At 41.4% G+C, this 17,694-nt stretch overlaps 1 protein-coding gene across 2 annotated transcripts in view; it reads right to left on the bottom strand.

Annotated features, from left to right (window-relative positions):
- Positions 1–613: 613 nt before the first annotated feature.
- Positions 614–17,694, bottom strand: part of LOC131775104 (uncharacterized) — a 52,053-nt gene continuing 34,972 nt past the window's right edge. For both annotated transcript variants that reach the window (XM_066169247.1, XM_066169248.1), the window contains exons 59-85: positions 17,291–17,457; positions 17,019–17,169; positions 16,455–16,611; positions 16,073–16,105; positions 15,885–15,956; positions 15,260–15,434; positions 14,699–14,765; positions 14,214–14,381; positions 13,106–13,346; positions 12,362–12,719; positions 11,603–12,017; positions 11,056–11,201; positions 10,094–10,452; positions 9,467–9,788; positions 8,635–8,806; positions 8,302–8,414; positions 7,744–8,228; positions 6,619–6,799; positions 6,176–6,363; positions 5,813–6,064; positions 5,125–5,390; positions 4,442–4,745; positions 3,695–3,896; positions 3,020–3,210; positions 2,291–2,433; positions 1,962–2,094; positions 614–1,493 (exon numbers count right to left, since the gene is read on the bottom strand). In XM_066169247.1, the coding sequence (XP_066025344.1) occupies positions 1,347–1,493; positions 1,962–2,094; positions 2,291–2,433; positions 3,020–3,210; positions 3,695–3,896; positions 4,442–4,745; positions 5,125–5,390; positions 5,813–6,064; positions 6,176–6,363; positions 6,619–6,799; positions 7,744–8,228; positions 8,302–8,414; positions 8,635–8,806; positions 9,467–9,788; positions 10,094–10,452; positions 11,056–11,201; positions 11,603–12,017; positions 12,362–12,719; positions 13,106–13,346; positions 14,214–14,381; positions 14,699–14,765; positions 15,260–15,434; positions 15,885–15,956; positions 16,073–16,105; positions 16,455–16,611; positions 17,019–17,169; positions 17,291–17,457 (5,608 nt within the window). In that variant the 3' untranslated portion in view covers positions 614–1,346. The remainder of the gene's footprint in view (positions 1,494–1,961; positions 2,095–2,290; positions 2,434–3,019; positions 3,211–3,694; positions 3,897–4,441; positions 4,746–5,124; positions 5,391–5,812; positions 6,065–6,175; positions 6,364–6,618; positions 6,800–7,743; positions 8,229–8,301; positions 8,415–8,634; positions 8,807–9,466; positions 9,789–10,093; positions 10,453–11,055; positions 11,202–11,602; positions 12,018–12,361; positions 12,720–13,105; positions 13,347–14,213; positions 14,382–14,698; positions 14,766–15,259; positions 15,435–15,884; positions 15,957–16,072; positions 16,106–16,454; positions 16,612–17,018; positions 17,170–17,290; positions 17,458–17,694) is intronic.

The raw sequence follows: 17,694 nt of genomic DNA, 5'->3' as shown, positions 1-17,694 counted from the left end.
ATTTCTGGTAAAAACATGATTTAATTTAATTGAAATGAACATAAAGTTCCCCTCATGTGGGTACGTCGAAATAAGACGGCATTAACTCATGTATCCTCAAGTTTCTTGTCATTTTGCTTTTTTTCAGACTTTCCCGAGCACCTTCTTCTTAAAGTGACGTATCATCCTTACTGGAAATGCGCCGTCCATTATTCGGCGGAAGTCATAGATGGTGCACCTGATTGGCACGAGGATCTGTTGCATCACGTGACACCGAGTTTGATGAGCATTGTTTTACGGCCGGGTAATCACCACGTGATCTGCCAGTACAAGAATCCATTTATCAGAAGATGAGTTTTGTATTGTTTGTTGTGGTATTCATCGCTCTGATGGTGAAAGAAATATTCGTTTACCTGCGGTGCCAACGTAGATGATCACGAGAAAAAGTTGTCCTTCTTGGTCTCCTGCTCATTTGGAAATACGAAAGGAATGAACTGATCAAAAACAGCAATATCTGATTTTTGCGCCAATGTATACAAGCAGGTGGATGATGGTTTTGGAAAAGACACGTCCTCAATCTTCTGCCACACCATGGGAAATTTTAATCAAAAAACAAACACTTGTATAGAATGCAAACCTCTTTATTTAGAAAAATAACTGTATGTCCATGTTATGACAATGTGTTACTATACAAGAATGTATAATTAGGGAAGTTCGTTAAACTTTATCACAAAGCCAAGTACGCAAGAAAAACTCAAATAAATGTACGCATAATTTTGCGGTGTAGATTCAGAAAGTACAAAAAAAGCATTTTCCGAACAAGTTTTCCATTAAACTGTAACAAAGTGCTAAAGTATCGCTTGAACTTGTTACGACGATTCCCGATGTCTTAGCGTTACAAAATTGAGTAACACAAAGTGAATAAATAATGAAGGGAGTGTCTAAAGACATATCTTTCAATCAACTTTCTCTGCGACATTGGGTCAGTTCAAATATTTCTCGCACCGTATCATTCTGCGTATGGCAAGTTGAAGCATAATGTTTCGAGAAATTGTTGTTGACACTTCTAAAGTATGTTGCAGCAACTTACAGTTCAAATAGCAATACGCGAATCAAATACTTGAAAATTGGCGACAATGGGACGGGACAGGTTGAAAGAACACGCATACTCATATCTATAAAGGATATTTACATTGGAAAATTTTCATAAACTCTTGTTTTTACGTAAGAGGTTCTTTGATTACTTACAAGTTAACGGTGAAAAAGGCGCATAATTTGTACTGTCTTCTTGAAGACTGAAACAATCTTTACAATCTTTACAGAAAAGCGTTAGGTAACACTAAGTCAACGCTTAAGTATTCTGGAAGTCACTCAGGCTTAGAATTGCTCGGCACCAGTTTCCAAGAGCTTGTTGAGTTGCCTGGATCTAACACGATGGCGACTCCAGCTAGGATCCAATGTTCCGCGGTGTGGGAACATTTGATGGGTAAAGTCACTGAACAGCACTGCCGAGCCTTGGGGAAAAGAGACAAGAGATATGTTGATTAGGTATGGTTTAGATACAATGAAAGTTACAACCAAGATATTCGACCGCAAAATATAAAGCCCGAAAATACAAGGAAACTACAATGTGCTTATGTGATCATATATAATAGCGCACATGGCTTGAACCGGACTCATTCAAGACCCTAACATAACATCAAACTAAACAGAACGACCTAACTTTACCGACGCTGACTAATCCCATCACGACGGATCAACAACTCTTTGCTTAACTCTAAGAATGACTTACGCACAAGTCATAGAAACCACTGGGGACCCACAGAAATTTTGTGGGCACCCTGCAGTCGAAACATCAGCTATTGCAACTAACAACAGTAGTCTTCAAGGCTTCCCTTTTCAGCACAAACATATCACGCGCACAAAATGCGCTCTTGATATTTAAAGCTAAAGTTTTGAACAAGAATTAAGCCAACACTTACCCTATTCATAAACACTGGGCAGTGGTAGATTTCCGTTTTTTCTGCCTCGTTCCTCTCATCGGATAGAGGCTCTTCCTCATCCTCACGAATGACAGTAGAAACAAAGAGGTCTGGTAGTTGTGATATTGCTGACCTGATAGCAAAGAGGAAAACAGCAGTAATCGGTCGTTAAACAAACCTTTGAATTGATTGGATAGTTAACTTGTGACATCAATTTTCACGAATAAAACGTTTGTCTTCTTTCACAACAAAGGCAGTATCGACTCTGAAGAAAAAACTGTCTATTTTCCAAGGAGCCGGATGGTAATACTAAAACTAACAAAACTTACGTCGGTTCTACGAGGCATTCTCTATCGAGGTCCAGAGACGCACCCTCAATATACAGCCCACTAATGACCAGGCCTTGCTCGGTCTCATCTTTTCTGTCGTCACGCGACAAGTAGGACTTTGCCAAAGAACAACGAAGTTCCACCTTTGAAAGATTCACCAAAATTTGTGGTAAATATGAATACAAACACAGAGATATTATCTTTACAATCATCCATAAGAAAAGACAACAACAGAATCAGATTCCGTATGATATGGGAAATATATTGAAATTTATATTTAGTTTCCCTTATTATCAATACATTTATAATAGCACATAACTGTGATCTGTTGTCAACGATAAAAATACAACGCAAGTACTAAACACCAAGTGGTTCTGGATCACCTCAGACTAAAATTTAGGAATGCCCCTTCCGTTTCATTTGTGATCGGTGGCGCAATAGGTAACTCTCTCTCCTCCACTCTCCCCCTCCCTCCCCTCCCTTCCCACCCTCAACTCCTTTTCTCCTCACTTCCTGTCAAGCTTTGAAAATAATAATCAGGACAAGCCAGGGACATCGGCGAAGGATTCATCCATTAGACTTCCATACAGCTTTCGTAAAACATCTCTATAGTGATTATGGTAGAACTTTTTCTTGTGACTATCCCAACGCGAATTACTCCCATCGTAACAATGTTTAACTGAATGATACTCTCGATCGCTTAGGAAAAAAAAAAAGGTACAACTTTACCTCGTCCACTCTACATCCAACCATCGCAGCCTTCTCGTGTTTTAATGATGTTACCAGTGCTGCCGGATTGGCCAGGCCACCAAGCCAGACAGAGGTCAGCTGACCACGCCCAACCAAAGGCTCCGAGTTTGGATTTGGAACAACGCCACGTCGCACCCATTCATTAAGCTGCTTGTGGCGACGATTAAAATCTGTTTGGATGGAAAAATTTTAGTCGAAATTCTTCCTTCTTATCCTTTTTACATAGGTGTCTCTCACCGATTTTACGGAGAAAACTCTCAAAATTACCGAAAAAAATTGAAGATTCTACTTGAGAAGAACTTCTGAATTTCTTTTTATTTTAACGTTTACTTCAGATTTTGTTCCAAAGTCTGATTTGTATTTTTCCCTTTTTCGCTGCGATACACTCCTTTCAGATTAAGAAAAGATAACAAGAGTTTCTGATGTCTTATCAAATTGACATCTAGGTGGTACACCTTATTTTCTCACAGAAGCGCACATCCATAACTTTCAACAATCGCCCACCTTGAATAACCAGTCCACGCCCCATGGAGAGTATACATACTGTTGTGAGGGTGTTAGGATAGGGGGAGTCAATGGAAAATGCATACTTAGTGGAAACTGGAACTGTGGGAAAAAAAAAGGAAAAAAAGAAAGAAGAGGCGCATGCATTACCTTTGAGCCAAGATATTAAACTGTGAGGGGAAGGCTGAGCATGCGGATGCAACCAATCACTAGGCACCATATCCTGTTGAAGCGCGTCAACAATGCGTGCCAGGTAAGTTGGGATTGCTGGTGACCCTCCCAACACACAATGCTCCAGAATTTGCAAAGAGTGTCGAATGTGATAAAGAAGGCAGTTAAACCATTGGCATTCCTGAGAAGAAAAAGAGAATATTAAGTGACGAATTTTCATATTCATATGTTGTAACCAGACAACGCAACCGTTTTATTTTTAGTTCATGGCCTTGCAACACGACTTTGGTTCCGCCTGAAAAAATCCTGTTGTAACCTTTGTATTGGTTACCATCGTTAAGGTCCACTCCTATTCAGATAATCCGTGAGTGGAGGTTCCCATTACCAAAATTATTGTTTGTGAGCCTAAAACGCAACCACCATCAAAACCTTTTCCCGTGGCTTATCATTTAGAATCTTCATTTCCATCATTATTGCGCAAATACAACCTGGTTAAGCGTCCTGGCCTCCCAAGAGTCTCCTCTGACGCAGTGGTAGGGTATCCAAAACAATAAACAGGAAGGTCCTAGGTTCGACTCCTGCTGGTAACACTGGGGGTTCTTTTTTTTCGATTATCCCTGTATCATTCACTGAACAACATCATCTTTCACCAAAGTCGCCATGCTTGACATTTACCATCCTCATTTACATCATCATAGTGCAAAAATAAAAATCACATAATTGTACCTTCAGTAATACGTAGCTCATAGACTCTGATAAATTTTCTTCGCTCCCAATACCACTGCCAGACTCTGAGTAAACTGACAAAGCTCGCAGCTGAGACAGCACGCGAGGAAGAAGTTGAGTGACAGGCATGGCTCCCTCGCCTTCGATGTTTAGTAACGTTGGGAGCTGTTCAAGACACATGTCCATTGAAGCACGCAAGCGAGGCATGTCGACTTTGTTGTCCGATACGGATTCCAGAGAAAGCGCAGTAGTGTTGTTGATGTCTCTGTACAGCTTGTCTAATTTGCAAATAAATTCCGAGGCACTGTAAATTCAGTAAGAAAAGAATCTAAGCATTTCAAGGTAATAACTTTCAAAGGAACGATGCGCAGGAAGCAGCCCATATTACTAATGCAACAGGGGAACGTTAGTGTGGCGAAAACCATCGTATCGTATTTTGAAAAGAAAGTTTGCAGGCACGCTAACATATCAGCAAAACCCAATTCACAGCTGAATTCCTTTTCTTTTCATAAATTGAAAATATGAGCACTTATTCTTGGATACAGATATTTTTTATGACTTCGTTGATAAATGAGCTCAACTGTAAAGACCATTCCCCTTTTTCTCATCCTGAGGGAGTTTAAGTATGTACTGATTAAAATAATCTGAAATCAAACACTGATCGTTCTCGAAACTTAACTCACCGCGCTTCATTGTATTCCCGCTCTACACTGATATTCAGCCCCAGGGCCTTTACAGCGCTTATATCTGTGTCTTCGGACTCAGTCTTCTCACGGAACCATTTGCTGTAATCGGTCGGGTCCACATTAGTTGGTGGCACTGGCAGGCTAATTGAACCCAAGGTGAGCGAAGAGTGCTGTTGAAGAGCAGTCTCGCTTATCACTTGTCGGGTCAGGATTTCCACGAAACGACGATCCCATGTGTCTGTAATTTTCCCGCCATAAATTCCCTACAAGGATGGAAGCATTCGAGCAATTCTAAATTGAGAATAGAGTACATTCATTCCTCTCCTTCCGCGCCTAGTATTTCATCAGGTTTCGCACCCTTTTCACCACACCCCTCTATACTCATGAAGGTGACTATACCGCTGTAGCTAATTCAGTAGCACATTAGCTCGTGTTACGAACGTTAGCGATTGTTCAAGTACATGGCGAATGTTTAAAATATCAGCTCGTTGCAGCATTTAAATAACCTTTATTATCTGTCCCATGAATTGAAGTATTCCTCAAACCAGCCGACGCTGCATAACAGTTTCAATACAAAACTTATGATTCATTTCTTAGACTGGGAGTTGACTTAATACCAGATTCGCGTTGAAAGAAAGTCCTCATCGATAGGTTTCGAATTGTTTAATAATTCCCAAAATCTTACCCTGGATATGACATCTGAAAGCGCCTTCGACTGTGACGCTCTTAAACCCTCTTCCTTTTTGGCCCAACCAATCACCATCTCAAACGACGTCAGTAAATCACGTGTTGAAATAGGATATCGTCGGCTGGATGCTCGCGTTCCCAGCTGATGGCGCATGAGCAGAGCGCTGTGATTGACGCACAGACCAAACAGAGTTGAACGAACTGCGAGGGACTGGTCACGAGCTTGTTCCCAATAGGCCTGAGGAACGGCCTGTTAAAATAAAAATTAAAAAAATTAAAAAAAACACAGACAAGTTTAAAAAATATTCAGCAAACGATCTTTGTATAATGCTTTGTGTATATGAGAAATTTTTCACCATACCTCAAGTGTTGAGGTGATGACTTTCTTCAAGTCCAGGCCGGTAGATGCCAGGGGCTGATACACAGGAACTTCTCTTTGGACCACGTCCCAGGCCAACTGGTGCGAGAACAACAGAAGTCCCACTGGTAAGTGATCCGCGGGCTCACAGAGAAGGAAAATTCGCCATTGGGACGGAGCGGAAGACGTCTCTGAAGAGAGAAGAAAGAGATAATCAAACAGGGTTGCTGTCAGAGGGTTACTTCCTTTAACGTCTTAGAGATCAAATTGCAGTTACCTTGAAAGTAAGAAATTTCTTCAAAACATTGTCAGAAGACACAAGCTACATGATTACAAGAATCAATGTACTTCTCTTAAGGTACATTGGATATCTTAAACGCTGCGTTTAGCAGGTGTAGTGTTTCTATATCAAAGGTCGTGAGATCTACGTTAAAAATTCAACGCACCCGCTTGTAACTGAAGTCTGGAAAGACGATTGTAGAGTTGCTCTAACCAGTGGCGGGAAGCCAGTTGAAGGTTCTCAATCACCAACCACGTATCAGTCCGGACGGCGGTTGCTAAGGCAACATCAATGCTTTCTTCCTGTCCATGTCCCACAGATATCTGCTGACACTGCACATTGTGAGCCTGAAATATTAAAAGGCGAGAAGTTTTGTTCGTTACAGGGACAGCTGTAGTTTCTCTGGTGGAGTTAAGAACGTGTTTAAATCGACCGTAAGTTATTAAAGAATCAAGTTGAAACCCTCTTAGCTAAGGAACCAGTAATTATTTGCCACCGGGGTGGGGGTGAATTTAGAAGCTTTTGGTTGCATTACGATAAAATTTACCTGATCCCCTCTAAGGCTCTGTAATACTCGTACAACCCCCCCCCCTCCCCTCATTGGAAACAAATTGTTTATGGCCCCCCTTTACACTCTCTTGGCGACGACTGATCACCCCTCTATTGCCCCTGAAGACCTGTGATCCCCTTTAGAATCCTCCACCACCCCAACGAGCGATAAATAACGACGGGTCCCTACAGTGGGTCTCTGCGTTTAGTCCGCACCTTTTGACAGTTAAAGTTTCCTTAGCTCTGTCAGGTTTGTTAAGAGTAAAGTAAAGAATGCAATGGGAGCAACGCGATAAACACTGTTGTAATCCTGTTTTAAGCGGTGGCATTGAAAGTTGACAATGAAACAGTTACTAAAAAAAGAAAACCAAAAAAATGAGTATGATTTTTTTTTTCTTCGTGTCCACTGATTCTTCATAAATTCGCGAAAGTGTTTCGCTTTTGTTGGAGTAGTTTTTTGGATGAGTCGCAGACGTGCCATTTGAACGAAAACCTTCCACTAGGAAAATGTCCTCCAATCAATCTGGAAAAGCTTGGGTACTATGGGTTTGTCGTGTTTCATATTAAATTCTTCATCGAAACTTTTCGAAAGCCTCTAGGATAGTATTCCCTTTCTTCCAGCATTCGATAATGCATTAAGACATAGGAAAGTAAAAAAACCGACTAGTTTGAACCACCGAACGAAAGAGAACCACAGCACCTCAATTGACACAGCCATCACAATCAGTATAACGAGTGTTACCTCGGCCATCCGCCGTATGCTGTCGACTGGAGAAATCATGAACGGCGTATTCACGGTCGAGTGGTCTGGCATCAGTACAAAAACTGGAATCGAGTGCTTAATACTGGAAAGGACTTCATCAAAATTCGGAAGAGCTCTCTCCATCAAGTCTCCAACTTCACTCTCCACAAGTATACGCATAGCACGCTCAAATCTGTCGGATCGCAAGCAGCGAATCATCAACAGTTTATGAATTGCACTCAAGGAAGTGGCGTCGTCTGTGTCTCCAGTTTCTATAGGCAGCTGCCTCGTCTCAGGCCGCTCGTTTTCGTACCAGTCCCTCCATGGGCCAGGCTTAGACGCAATGTGAGTACAGATACCATCCAAAGGACCCTTAAGACTAGAGACGGCAAGAACCAGCTCCCAGGACTCTTTCGGGATCCAGCTCGGTTGAAGGAGAGTGGGATCGAAGTCTGATAGTGCAGGGACTGGGGATGGAATCGTGCCTAAAAATAGAAGGGGACGGGGAGGTTAGTTTAGGAGTGAGATCCTGGTAAGAGACGTTCCATATGGTCTTACCTGAGAGTAGGAGTGAGATTTCTTGTTGTGTTGGTCCGCCTTCAGCACGTTTTTCCATTTTGTAGAGAGTGAGCAAAGAGGCGAACAAAAGACGGTGATCTTGGTCTATGCTCCTGAGAGAGAAAATACCAACAAAGTTATCATTGTAACTTCTTTATTCCTGCTCTTTTTCGAAATTGGGGAACAAATGAAAAAAATAAGGGAGAATTTTCTACAAAGTTTACAAGTTTGAATCAACCATTTCTTAAAAATCTTCCGTTTTGCAACGTGATAGAAGAATCTTCGCGAATGTCCATTTATTTTTAGTAATTTGCCGCTTACAAGAACTATTACCTGCTAACATGGCGATAAAATGACTGACTGAGTGAGTCCGTGAGCTGATCACTCTGTTCGGAACTGAGTGCTGTATATTCTACGCCAGGAGAAGGCAGCTGTACTTCAGCTGGCAGGACAACAGACATTCGCTTCCGTAATCTCTTACGAGAAGAACTTCGCTCTCCTTCACCTATGGAGTGAAAGAAATTAATAAGTAATTTGTAATACTCTTGCCGCAAGAGCTTAGGAGCAAATTTACCTCTTTTGCCTTTGCCAATAAACGAACATATTTTAGTATCAATCTGAACTTGAAATGGAATTACTTCGAAATATTCAACCCTGTGCTCACCAAGAGAAGGAAAGCCTTCAGATACGATGTCTTCCTTAGATTACTTTGAGTGGTTTCCCTATTAGTCACAATCAATGTATCACTTGTCCCCATAATAATATTGGTACATTGTAAAGATAACAGTTTCAACAACTTCGTAAAATTCTAAGATTCTAAATTCACCGAACAGCCAGTAATTAACGAACGAATTTGTATCGTACCAATCTCAAGCAACTCACAATTTTCTACTAAGGTCCTAAAAATAAAGTACTCTCTTTCTGTTTCGGTCACTCGTTCGTCAAGTCTTTTTAGTTGTAAGACAAAAATGCAAGAGTTTTTACTTAAATTATCACTGAATTGGCCAAGCAGCACATTCGCAGGACTGATATTTTTTAAAATATATTGTTGCGTGTGAGGTGACCTTTCCCATTGAAACTGTTAAAAGGGCAAATAAAAAATAATGATGATGATAACTTCGTTTAACTCTAGCTTTGAGTGAACGTTTTGAGAAGCACGACATACCCTGGACAGGTGTGTCTGTTCCTTCCGTTTCAATTGCCTTGATCAATACGGCAGTTCGTGATTCTTCCTTAGTTCCTTTGGTTTCTTCATCGTCCGATTCGTATTCCAGTCTCTCTTTGGATGGCTCCACATCCCGTCCGATTGCCGAGCGGAACAGGGACAGGAAGTACCCCAGGGAAAAGCGGTACTCATGTTGTACACTGGACAGGGAGCTCAACAAGGAGAACATCATCACCGCACGCTTGGCCAGCGGTTGGAAAAGTTCGCGCAGACTCTTAAGTCTGTTAAAGTTGTTTAAGGTATGAGTCAGACGTTGAGCAACCTGGAGCGACAAAAGGAAGCACGTAACTGAAGTCAAAATGTTATCTGTTTGTAACCCATAATGCCTTTAATTTGATGCGACTCAATGCGATTTCAATTTTGAGAGAGTTTATCAAAGGAAACGCACAAAGCTACGTATGAAATTAAAGTTTTGTGCGATCCTCAGCTCTCTTAAAAGCTTACACCGATAAAATGGACTATTCTTCCAGAAAAGCACTCCTAATGAAAGTAACAAAGCGGCTGCTTTAGCACACACTTGCCCACACGCTATGGTGCCCAGTCTAACAAGCCAAAACTAACACTCACCTCACTCCTACATTTGACCAGTTCAGCTATGATCTCAGTTTCCTCCCATATGTCTGTCCCTTGCCGTTCTGTGACTAGCCCCATCAACTTGCCATCGATGTTCTCTAGTAGCCTCAACAACTCCATCATTACCATCAAGCTTTTGCGGCTCTCAACGTAAAGTTCAGGCTGTACGCGGTGAAAAGCCTCGATCCGGATCTCCTCGGCTAAGGCCTCCCCGTCCAAGCGCAAGTTCACCATAGTCGTGATTGAAGACACTTCCGTGCTGAAGGCCGGTCGAGAGGATCTGGATACCAGGTATAAGCGGAACTCCGGGTGACACATGACGCGACGGGAACCGAACTTTACCATCTGAAAAGCTGGAAGCAAGCAAGTGAAATGAATTATTTCAAATAATTCATTTCACTTGAAGTTAAAACTTCGAAATTCATTTAAAGGATATCAGGCTGAAAAATATCAGGAAAGAACAAGAAGAAAAAATTCAAAATGCACCAAGTAAATATTATAAACCGGGATATAAAAACCCTTCTTTTCAAAAGGAGGCCCAGAGCAAAACCTTCCGTGTGAAAATGAGTTTCGTTTGGATGAGAACGACGAATTTTAATTATTTCCATATTGGAGGCTTTTTCCTTGCGTTCCTTTTCAAACAGAGGCTATGGAAACTCGGATATGTGTATTGCATACCTTTGTTGGTTGGTTATTGTGCTGTGAAATCTACATTCCTTTTAGGTGGTGGATATTAATTACATTTTATCAACACTAGAGAGTGCACTACGATTACACTACCAAACTATGGATATCTCGTCCAAAAGAAAAACCATATATTTCTAATGAAACGATGTGTTCTCACGGCTAGGATCTAGTACTTAAAGAAACCACACCAAGAACAAATCACGGTTTAGAAAAACTGAAAAATTCTCTAAATGCAAAGCACAAGTACCAAACATGAGACTATGTCAAACCTTTTTCTGTCTCTTCACTGATAGATGTAGTGTTGTGATAAATAAGAGGCATGAACAGCGAGTCAATATCGCCATCGATATTATACAACACCAGGGCTGTACCACTTGTTATCGCCTTTTCAATCTTCAGAATCGCAGAAGGATCACTAAAGGGGGGAAAAAACGACTGATAATCAATAGGCAAAGCATAAGCTTCCACGTTAGGGCTTCATTGCAATCCTCTACAAATGTATCTGTTTGACGGTAAGAAAGCCAACCATTTTGGGTGATTCATTCGTGCACAAAATACTTTAAAAGTTTATATAGCGACCCGCTACTAGTACGGAAATATAACGTGACTATGAAATTAAAGATCGAAAACTTAACTTCTTTAAACTGCGAGGATTTAAAGTATACCCTTTGTTCCAGCGAATACTGAAAAATTGAACGTATTTACAAAATATAATCTGAGTTACTTTATGCAATTCGACCACTACTGGGCCAAGGGAATTCCTTGTATAAGATGTTCTTGCTTTTCACATTCTCAAACTAAATTCTGTTTGCATACCTCTCTGCCAAATCAATCTCCAGCAAGTTCTCCCCATCCTCGATGATCCTAATCAGCTCAAGTCCCTTATCGTAAGGGTCCACGAGCAGAGGGACACGTTGCCATGACGACTTAGACAAGACCGCATTCTCGATTTTTCTTGGTCCCATTCCTTTAGTGACTAGCCTCCGCACATGATTTTCGCCCAATAAAAGCTTGAGCACAGCTAAAACAAATGAATCATATTCTGTTAATTTTGTTCGACGCAAAGCTTGATCTCTACCGACAGACATCATGTACTCCTCTGATTCGCCTTCTTGTTGCGCTTGCGGTCCACTGTCCTCTTTCTCGCTTTGTTCTACGTCTTGCTTTTCTATTTCTGCGCTGTGTGGTCTTTCGTGGTCACTTTCTGGTTGAGTATCGTTTGTATTCTCACCTATTAAAAAACACAACAGGATTCTTATGACTCAGTAAGGCGGCTTGGCGGGGTGGCGCTAGGTCCTCGGGCCAAAAATTCTACTTTACCAATCAATTAAAATTGTTTTTCCATACAATCGGGTTGAACTCCTCCGACAGCTTTGTCCCCTTTCCAGGATTTTTAGCAATTTACATCCCAAAGTAACCTATTTGTGTGTGTATTAGAGTTGCTCCAGTTATAGCAATAGGCACAAGTTGATTCCAGGAGAAATCAAGGTGCCCTTTGAAAAATAATTTTTTTGTTGTGAAGTGTCGCGACGTTTAGATTTGCCTTGTTGGAGAGAAAGTTAACCTATATTTTACCATTATTTTCATTTTCCTGTTCCTTTCCTTCGTCTTCTGCATTTTCCTGTAGCTGCGCTTCAGCTGTTTCCTGTCCGCCTTCAGTCATTTTAGCGCTTCGCACGGTCCGTAACTGCTCCATCATGAACATTTCTGCACCGCCATGCGGACTACTGCTGTCCACAACCAACATCACACCCCGCTCGTCCAAACACTGGGGCCAGTGCACTGTCAACATATCTCGGCGGAAATTGAACGAGTAGGGGCCTAAGTAGGTGGCAAACGCAGCTGCCATGGCCACGCCACCTGCAACAGCCGCTACACGTGTGTTGATGGATTCGAGGAGCTGCAGCCATTTTTGACGACCACTTGAGAGCACCTTGTGAATAAAGAAAACCGCTTAAGGATGGCTTCTATGTTAGACAAACACCGCCAAAAGAGCTAAAAGGACTTTGCTTTAAGCCATAGTGTATCTTCCAGAAACAAAAAACTATTCCCCAACAAATAGGTGATACTTAGAGTATGTCGTGCGCTTGTCACATTTGAGCCTTGTATGAGACCTTGCTCGCTAAGGATTTCCTTAAGGCTCAGTTGGTAGAGCATCTGACAAATTTAGGCCCAGCTCGAGCTTAATACTAAGCAAATTTCTATAAGAAGTAAATAGCAGTTCAAACCAATAAACGTAATACAGTTATTCATGTTTGGCAACACAGTTTAACATAACAACAAAAACATGATATAATTATGTTTATTTAATTAGCTCACCTCTTCAAAGTAAGCTGCTTGGGACAGCTGCGAGTCCAAAGTCTCTGTGAGCTCGTACTGCCGGCACTTGTCAATGGACGCCTCCTCGTAAGCTAAGGCCAGAGATCTTAAGCGTTCTTCAAGGTCCTTCAGTTTACTCTCCATAGAGGACAATTTTCCCACAGCGAGCTCAACTGCAGAGGACGTTTCAGACACTTTCGCGTGAAGCGGTTTGACTTTGGACTGCATCATCCGATGGTATCTTGAAAGGAAAAGGAAGTGTCAAAAAGCAATCTACAATCAGTGAAGAGTTGACCAAGGCGCGAAATCGACGGAAATAAGAGTGAGAAGGCAACTCAGGCATACGGCACGGCACAAGAAGCGTTGATCTCTGACACCTATGCCCAGGGATCGACTCTTGGGTCCGTCACGGGTTCATATGTGGGGTGAGTTGTTGTTACCTTTCGGCCTTACTCCAGGGGAGTTTTTGCTGGTTTTTTCCCTTGACAACTAAAACAACTACTTTCAATAATTCGATCTGAGACGAATGGACTAAGAGCCACCTCATGATGTGACCCTTGTTAAATCTATTTCATCCCTATTTTCATAACATATCTTTAATCATCCTTAATCAATATGTGTAAAGGGGTAAGTTTCTAAAGAAACTGTGGTGCTGCGTCGGTGGGAGAGTATCGCAGGTAATTTAGTATTAACAACTGGGTTGAAAACGTAAATTAGCCACCGTAAAGGGTAAAAAAGCTGACGTTTCGAGCGTTAGCCCTTCGTCAAAGCGCTCTGACGAAGGGCTAACGCTCGAAACGTCAGCTTTTTTACCCTTTACGGTGGCTAATTTACGTTTTCAACCCAGTTGTTAATACTAAATTACCTGCTAATCAAAATGTGCATTCGTGTTTTCAAAGCTCGACTCTTCCTTCAAGATATCACGTTTAAAGATTTATCTGTCATCAATTTCATACGCAACGTGATACCAAGTTCAGCAAGGTTCACACAAAATTGCCGCACTCGTCTTCATATTGACAAATTATATTCCGGTAGCCAGGATCTTGAAAATTACTCAAGAAAAACCGTAAATGCACGATTTGGTATCACTGTAGTGTCTGGCTTTTACCTGACTACTCCTCTGACCCATTGTAACAGGGATCCAACTGCAGGGTTACTGGTTTTCTTCTCAAGATAATCGCCAATGAAGTGAGGTTTCTTTAGGTACGGTTCCACCACTTCTAACGTGCTCGGGGTAAGTTCCATCTCGTCAAACACACCAAGTTCCTCCCGAAACCTGAAATTGAGGTAATAACATCATAAAAATTAATACATGAAAGATAAAGGTATAATTTTCATCAATGATAGCATCTTAACACGCTAATTAGTTGAATTTAGCCTAAAATATTGAAATCGGATTTCTACAAATAACAGAGGGAAATCGTTGGGCCATGGACGAGATAAATCAGTAATCCTTACTCGTATGTGATACCAGGTCCAGAAATCGGTCCCAGGCCACCACAATGTGAGGGGATCGCTGTTATCCTCTTATTTCAGAAAAGGTTTCCTTTCAGCGCCCAGAATTAAAATCATGAACATTATTTACGGCCTCACCTGTCTAAATTGGCCATAAGGCGTTTAGCTCCCTTGTTCCATGTCAAGTCAGATGATGGCGATTTCACTGCAAAATGAAAAGAGACCAATAAAATACATCTGCGTCCCAATGACGAATCGAACTTCAGAGGATCGGATTCTGCGCTCCTATGCCCTGGTGAGCTGAGACATCACCAGGTTCATAAATGAGTCACGTTCTGCATTTTGTTGGGATCAGAAAATTATTTTCGTCTTCGCTAAATGTATGATTCGTTGAATTTACTTACAGTCTATAGCGCCGCTGAAAATATACCTAAGGCGCAGTTTCTCACGCCATGTGCGTTGCTTGGGCGTCGTTTGAAGTTTTTTTGCCGTTTTTCGCCATGTTTAGTTTTTAGCTAAGGATTTTGAGACTTTCCTGTAAGAAGCAATAACTTCGAATCGTCGCCGGATAAATCCTGGTACGTAAATCGTTGTTTACAAGAATACAAGGAGTCTGGACGCATGCAAGTTGTTGTGTCATATTCATTTTCACCAAGGGTACGCTGGCCCCTACACTAAACAAAAACTTGCCATGCTCACCTATAATGATGATGGCAGCCAAGAGATCTTCAATTTCATTATCTGGTTTCTGCAGAGCGCGTAATTCTGCCAGTCCCTGTCCATCGAGGTTCTTTAACACTCTTTTGGTATCAGACACGACAGCAGCAGCCTTGAACACCGCTCGCTCATGTGCTATTTGGTATTCAGGTAAAGCCTGGGAACGACAAAAGATTTAATTTCGCGGAACATTCGGAACTCATTTGGATCTATGATTGTCCAAGTGACCCGAGAATACTTAAGTTTTGCTCTGTCAGGCTCTATCAATGGTCGAATAAACTCTTCCCATTATCTCAACCAACTCCGCCACAAATCTAAAATGACTCGCAAACTTGCATATCGATTTGTGCGTCAATTTAAAAGTCTTAAAGGAGATAGCTGAGAAATTGGCAAACGTATTGCACGTTAAAAAATGTTGCTTTGCTCCTTTGCGTTCACTTGTGTATCTATTCCACTTTACAAAAACAGCGATTTGTCTATCAGCTAAGAAAATATTATTTCCAAAGGGCCCAGTCTCACGTACGATACGAACAGTTACAGTCAAGCTGGTTTACTATCGCTTGAAAACGACTACGTGTAGCTACTGCGTTTGGAATTATCGATTTACCTTCTTTAGTTTCTGTATTCTCTCTTGCTGTCGCTTCACGAGTCTAACTTGTTCCTCAGCTATCGCTTTGTCCTTAAAAATAAAAAAAAAGCATATTCTCTTTATCATACAAAAAGCTCCCAGGGCCCATACAATTTACTAACGCTGTTCAATAAATAAAATCGCATTTTCGAAGTACTCTCTGTTACCTGACCAATCTGCAGCAGTAACTGAAGATTTCCCTGAAAAGATAGACACGAAAATAATTACAATTAAATCAAAGCCAAACGAAAGCTAAGAGCAATAGCATGAAGTTGAAGGCCGGTCTAACCAACACACTTCAAACGGGACATATGTATTCGAGTTTCAGAAGCTACAGACACTGACAAATGGTTGACGAAGTGTTGCTTATACAGAGTTGAATTTTTCGTCAGTTGTACAGCAACTGCCTATTTCTTCAATCATAAGTTAGAACTGTCCAACTTTCATAATATTTAATTGTTGGTTTGTTAAAGTTAAGTCGCAGAAGCGGTGGCAGAACGAACGAAAAAGTGAAATTTCGAGCTGAATTTACATTCGGTGGGAACAAACCTCTTTCTTCTGTTCAAGCACCATCTTTTCATGTCCAAGCTGTGTCTTCAGTTGTTCTGCCAGCTGTGTTCCTCGTTCGATAGTCTGAAGAGCTGCCGCCATTTGTTCATGTTCGCTTCGTAAAACTTGTTGGCGCTTTTTGATCAAACATACAAACCTGGAAAAAAGAATCGTTCAAAACAACGTTGAAAGTATTTTGCTCTTGTACCTTTTGGCCTCTGGGTTACTAACATTGATTCTCGTGACATTGAACACATTTTTTAGAGTTAAAGTTACACTGAGTGCCTCTTTCAGCCTTGAGTTATTGTAGCTATTTTTTACCCTGATACAATGAGCTCCTGTTCAACATGTGGCTCCATAGCTCAGTTGGTAATAGCACCCGACTAGTATCTAGGAGGCCTCGGTTCGAATCTTATCGAAGCCTGGATTTTTTTCAGGCTTATCTTCTGCAATCGCTTAAATTGCAGCTCACCTCTGAAGGTCATGGCTTCAATCGATTTTTTTATTCTCACCTGAGAAAGCAAATAAAAATTTCGCAAAATTAGCTTTAAAAAGGCTGGTTACCTCTCTACAAAGACTTCAAATCCCGTATTGGTAATATGTCCGTATGTTCCACACTGTTCTTCGCCAGAATCCTTTTGTTTTATGGACAAGTGCATGGAAGCCAGCAAGTGGGCTAAATTTTCTGTCTGCACTGGTGAGAAAGTCTCGACATCTAGAGGGAATGACAAAAATGATCATGTATCATCACACACCAATCAGAGGCGTATATAAGTAAGCAGGAGCCACGCCTTGCATTTTGGAGTAGTTAACATGTAAAGCATGAATGAAGTTACCTTTGAGGACATGATACGCATGCGTCACCAACGCTTCCTTAGACCAGTGGGGTAAGAGGATGATGGACACTGTGTTCATTAAGGAAGGAAAATCACGGCAGCGCTTCTGAAACCTTGGTCCCAGTGATGACACGGTCAGAATAACACGGAGGTTTTCTCTGACGGTCCTGGGGAAGAGAAGTTAAAGTATTTCAGGTTAGAACAGCAGCTGGTAACGCGTTTTCGATGAAATGTTCTATTTTATCCCATGGACGCTTTGGCCTTCATAGCTAAGTTGGTTTAAGCATCACACCGCGATGTCATAGGATCAATCCTGGCAGTTCTGACTGAAGATTCTTTAAACATCGGTTCACAACCAGTAACATTGAGATCTTAACGAGATACACTTCCCAAAACATGTTTCG

Source organism: Pocillopora verrucosa, chromosome 6 (genome assembly GCF_036669915.1).
Source record: "Pocillopora verrucosa isolate sample1 chromosome 6, ASM3666991v2, whole genome shotgun sequence".
Classification (NCBI taxonomy): Eukaryota; Metazoa; Cnidaria; class Anthozoa; order Scleractinia; family Pocilloporidae; genus Pocillopora; species Pocillopora verrucosa.
The sequence above is the reverse complement of the archived record's forward strand: the minus strand, read 5'-3'. Positions and strand labels throughout refer to the sequence as shown.